Source organism: Myotis davidii, unplaced genomic scaffold (genome assembly GCF_000327345.1).
Source record: "Myotis davidii unplaced genomic scaffold, ASM32734v1 scaffold479, whole genome shotgun sequence".
Lineage (NCBI taxonomy): Eukaryota > Metazoa > Chordata > Mammalia > Chiroptera > Vespertilionidae > Myotis > Myotis davidii.
In genome coordinates, this window is record NW_006289825.1 from 252512 (window position 1) to 257511 (window position 5000).

At 55.6% G+C, this 5000-nt stretch overlaps 1 protein-coding gene across 1 annotated transcript in view; it reads right to left on the reverse strand.

Annotated features, from left to right (window-relative positions):
* Positions 1–598: 598 nt before the first annotated feature.
* The window catches only part of RAB11B (RAB11B, member RAS oncogene family), an 8673-nt gene continuing 4271 nt past the window's right edge, over positions 599–5000 (reverse strand). The window contains exons 2-5 of the mRNA XM_006762672.2: positions 3001–3196; positions 1802–1995; positions 1401–1481; positions 599–823 (exon numbers count right to left, since the gene is read on the reverse strand). Coding sequence (XP_006762735.1) covers positions 678–823; positions 1401–1481; positions 1802–1995; positions 3001–3196 — 617 coding nt within the window. The 3' untranslated portion in view covers positions 599–677. The remainder of the gene's footprint in view (positions 824–1400; positions 1482–1801; positions 1996–3000; positions 3197–5000) is intronic.

Consider the following 5000-nt stretch of genomic DNA (forward strand, 5'->3'; position numbering starts at 1 on the left):
TGCAAACAGTTCCTGACCAGACAGGGAGACAAGACAGATAGAAGGGCACAGGGAGGGGTGGGGAGTGTGCTGCGTGCGGAAAGGGGGGGAGGTCTTCTCCCAGCAAAAATCTACAGGCAGGAGCTGGATTCACGCACGCACAGGAGAGGCTGAGGTCAAAGGCGTGCTGACTGTATTGGGTAGTAGGATGCTGGAGCCTGTCTGCCTGACCCAGTCCCCTGGTCACTTGTTCTTCAGACTTCAGCCCAGAGGGGGGTTCTGGGTAGGGACCCCCCTACCCTGAAGGGCCAGCTGGGACAACTGGCCAGAGAGGAAGGGAGGTAATTGCTCCCCGGAGTCTGCTGTGGAAAACTGAAGCCTGTTTGGTGTGCCCATCCTCTTGCCTCTGGCTGGCCTGGTCCATCCTGCCACCCTCCCCACACCACCCAGAGGCCCACTGGGACCCAAGAAGAATAGGTGCAGCAGCCAGGTTTCAAGCTTCCCTGGGGTGGGGGAGGACAGATGGTGCAGCTGGACTCCTGTTCTTCCTAAGCCCCAGTTGTTTGCAGAGCTCAGTGGAGGGGTAGGAGCCAGTCACAGAGGGACAGAGAGGGTCAGGTCAGAGAAGACATCATGATGAGGGGCAGGCGAAGGATGAAGATGTGCACGCACGCATATTTGGACGAGGCACGGGGCAGTCACAGGTTCTGGCAGCACTGCAGCTTGTTCGGTTTCTGTCCATCAGTAGTGGGTGGCACGCTGATGTCCACCACGTTGTTACCAGGGGACTCATCATGGGCTGCGCGGTCTGCAATTTGCTTCTGTGACACGATGCGGTAGATCTCTGCAATGGGGGGATGTGAGGTGAGTGCCCTGCATACTCTTGCCTGTGGTGATTGGCCCCCTGCAGGGCTCATCTGGATGTCACCTCTTCCAGGGAGTACCCCCAAGGTTGTGCCCCTCCCAAAGGCCCCCACTGTGGCCTACCTGCACCTCTGACATAAGGGTTCTCCCCTGTGCACTCAGCAAGGGTAGAACCTACATCTGGTCACAGAGATACCCTCCCCACCCCAGGACTCTTCTTCGTAAAGATCAGAGACCCCCTTCTCCTCAGAATAAACTTCCAGAAAACCAGGAGCTCTGGCCTGAGGCCATCTGCAGTCCCCTTTGGCTGTTCCCTGATGGAGCCATGGGTTCACCCATGGAGCTGGGAGCCAAGTGCCAGTAGAGGTGGGATCTAGCCTGACTTCACAGAGCTTGCCATGTCTGTTCTCCTGTCCAGACTAACCAGCAGGTTTAAGGAATGAAGGGTCAGGGGCTGCATTCTGAAGCTTGCAACCAGTGTGGCTGGTGTCCTTCCCACACCACCTTTGGTGGGCCTGCTAGGGTTTCCTGTGGCCCCCACCAGACCCTGGGATAACCTGTGAGAATGTTCTTGAAAGCTTCCTCTACGTTGGTGGAGTCCAAGGCTGAGGTCTCAATGAAGGACAAGTTGTTCTTCTCTGGAACAGAGAGAAGATTGCCCAGGTGAGCAGGGGGCTCTCCTGTATCCCCTAGGGGCCCGTGTGCCTACCCACTCACCTGGCCCAGGAAATGAAGGGCTGGGGCCAAGAGGGTAGGACTTAGATGCTCACTCCTTGAAGAAGGGAGGATGGCACTGTGGCCTTGCTCATAGCCAGGGAAAATGGGAAGGACCTGGAGGGGGCTGTGGCTTTCCAGAAACTTCACGGATGCCTTAATCAAAGTCCCGCTCTCAGGGGCTGGCCCCTGCAGGAGGGCCCTGACCCTAAGTGAAACCCTTCACCAACTGGTAGGTGCTCACCTGCGAAGGCTCGGGCCTCATCAGTGGGCACAGCCCGCAGGTGGCGCAGGTCACTCTTGTTGCCCACCAGCATGATAACGATGTTACTGTCAGCATGGTCCCTCAGCTCCTTCAGCCAGCGTTCCACATTCTCGTATGTCAGGTGCTTGGCGATGTCATACACCAGCAGTGCACCCACTGCACCTCGGTAGTACCTGTGGGGACAGGGGGCAGGGCCCAGGAATGAGCTGCCTGCCAGCGCCCCCCAAGACTCTGAGGGCAGCAGTTCCTGGACCCACACAGAGCCCAGCCGAGAGGCGACCTTCATGGCCTTGCAAGAGGACTCTGTGCCCAGATTCAGCTCAAGACTGTGGGGGCCTATCTTAGCCAGTTTGGCTCAGTGGATAGAGTGTTGGTCTGTGGACTGAAGGATCCTAGATTCTATTCCAGTCAAGGACACATGCCCAGGCTGTGGGCTTGGTCCCCAGTAGGAGGCGTGCAGGAGGCAGCTGATCAATGATTTTCACTAACCATTCATATTTCAATTTCTCTCTCCCTTTCTCTCTGAAATAAATAAAAAATATACATTAAGAAAATAAATAAATAAAAAGGCTGTGGAGGCCTGAGGAGGGAGTTAAGGGCCTGAGGTCAGAAGACACCCACAAAAAGGGAGAAGGAAACCTTGCCTGTGCAGGAAAAGGACTGCTGCTAGGCAAAGCTCCAAAGAAGAAGACTAATGGACACATATGCACCCTGAGGGATTTAAGAGATGAAGAGGTAACCAGGCTTTAGTGGAAGGCATTGAGAGGAAAGCGTGTGACTAATGGGGAAATGGCCAAGGGGTCTGGAAGGAGGCAGCTCCAGTAGGTCCTGATGGCTGGGTGGCCATAGGGAGCCAAGGAAAGAGGAAGACTTGGAACATAGCCAGGCAGGGCAGGCCAAGCAGGCAGGACTGAGGGGTGGGCAGAGTGGAATGGCCCACTCCAGGGGTCAGAGGAGCCATTGGACGTGCCCACATGAGGTCACAGAGCGGTCAAGAGTGGGCAATGGTCTTCCGAGGGTCCCACCACTCCTGGGGCGGGGGGTCTCATCCCTCCATCCTGGGCCAAATGCTCTCAGGGTTGCGCTCTCCCCTTCTCCTCCTGCCCAACTCCTACCCCTCCTTCAGAGCCCACTAGCCCTATGTCCAAGACCTACATTTCCTCATCCCTGCCACTCACGCGGAGGTGATGGCACGGTAGCGTTCCTGGCCAGCGGTGTCCCAGATCTGCGCCTTGATGGTCTTGCCGTCCACCTGGATACTGCGGGTGGCAAACTCCACACCAATGGTGCTCTTGCTCTCCAGGTTGAATTCGTTGCGGGTAAAGCGGGACAGCAGGTTGCTCTTCCCCACACCCGAGTCCCCGATGAGCACCACTGTAAGGGTGGGGAGGGATATAGGTTCGGCTCCATGGGGCAGAGCAGGGCAGCCCACCAAGCAAAGACTCACATGCCACTCACGTCCACCTGCAGAGCCTTCATAGCAGTGCCCCAGGTTCTTCAGAAATGTGACAGCTAACAACAGGGTGGAGTCAGAGTTGTCTAGAGCCCCTTGCCCAAGGTACCACATTTCTTGGTGCAGAAGCAAACAGTGGCTCCAGGTTTCCAGAAACACAGTCACTGCAGACAGCACAATACCCTTGCCTATGTCTGATCCTTCACAGCAGGGCTGTTCCAGCTAAGGAATAGGGACCCATGCATCCTGGCAGGCATTTGGCTTGGGGATCCATCAACCCCCAAACTTTCACTGCAGCCTGGAGGCCCAAGTAAGCTGTGGGGTGGGTGACCTTGGGCTAGTCACTTAATCTCTCTGGACTGCCTTTTCCACAGGTGTGAAAAGAAAGACAGGAGCCAGTTTAGGGAAGGGGACACAAGAACTTGCAGGATTAGAACTCAGCCAGCATCCAGCTGGCTAGACAGGTGGAAAAGCAATTATTATTGTACCACCATGTTCCTACCGACAAGAATTTGGCTCCAGAGTTTTAAGTAACAGGAAATGAGAAGCCTCACGTCCCATGCCCACCCTGTTGCTTCTTCATGGAAAGTGGCTGCAAGCAAACCAACATTCAGTCCAACTCAGCCAACTTGCCCATTCAAAAGAGAAATGTGCCCTCTGCATGGAATTAAGAGGGAATAGAGCCTGCTAACCCTCCCTTCAGCTAATCCCCAGGGTTGGACCATTCTGCAGGGACATCTAGGACAAGAGCCCTCCAGAGCAGGGCAAAGCAGTCCTGGTGGGTCTTTCCCATTAGGAGTGGGGCCACTCGAGATGATCCAGGAAGGTCCTAGGCCTGGGAAGGCTGGCCTCAGCCCCAGGGCATATTGGAGGAGAATTGTGTTTGTGTGTGTGTACACATGCATGGGTGTATATGCAGCACAAAAGGAACAACACACAGCAGAGATCAGATGCCCCGGCTGGAAACCACATGGACCCCCAAGTATGGGCCTTGGGCTCTGGCATCTGAGCGTGGATCTGCCCAGTGGAGAGCTGTCAGCACTGCAGGCTTGGTCACCCTCGGGCCGATGAAAAATGTTATGTGTGCATGTCCAGATTCCCCCAACTTCTTACCACTGTCTCTGCCCCAACCCTAGGTAATCCAGGCAGCCTCCTTCTTCCCTGAGTTGCTGTGCCAGCCTCCGCTCTAATATCCCTGAGTTCACTCTCATCTCCAACCAACAGGCTTTTCTCCCGAGGCAGCCACCAGGGGGTACTTGTGAGCACCTGAATCAGGTCCTGCTCCTCTTCTGCCCACAGACCTCCAGTGGTCCCACCTCCCTTGGGGTAAAAGCCTAAGTCCTCTCTAGGACTCACAAGGCCCTGCATGACCTGTCCCTGTCCCCTCCCTGCCCTCACCTCCTCTCTCTCCCCTGCTTGCTGACTCTGTCCCTGCCACACAGGCCTCCTCACTAGGACTCAGAGATGTGCAAGTGCACACTGCCTTTTGCCTGGAATGTTCTTCCCCAGGTACCCGCCTGGTTCCTTCCCTCATCTCCATGTGGTGCCTTAGATGACAATCAAGGAGGCCTTCCCTGCAGTCCTCTTAAACCCCCTCTCCTCCAAAACTCGCCACTTGCACCCCCTGCCTTTCCTCCATAGCTCTTGCCACCCTCCCACACTTGCCAGGTTTTACTTATTTGTTTTTCGTCAGTCTTCTTTAAGGGTATGATATCAGATGGTCTC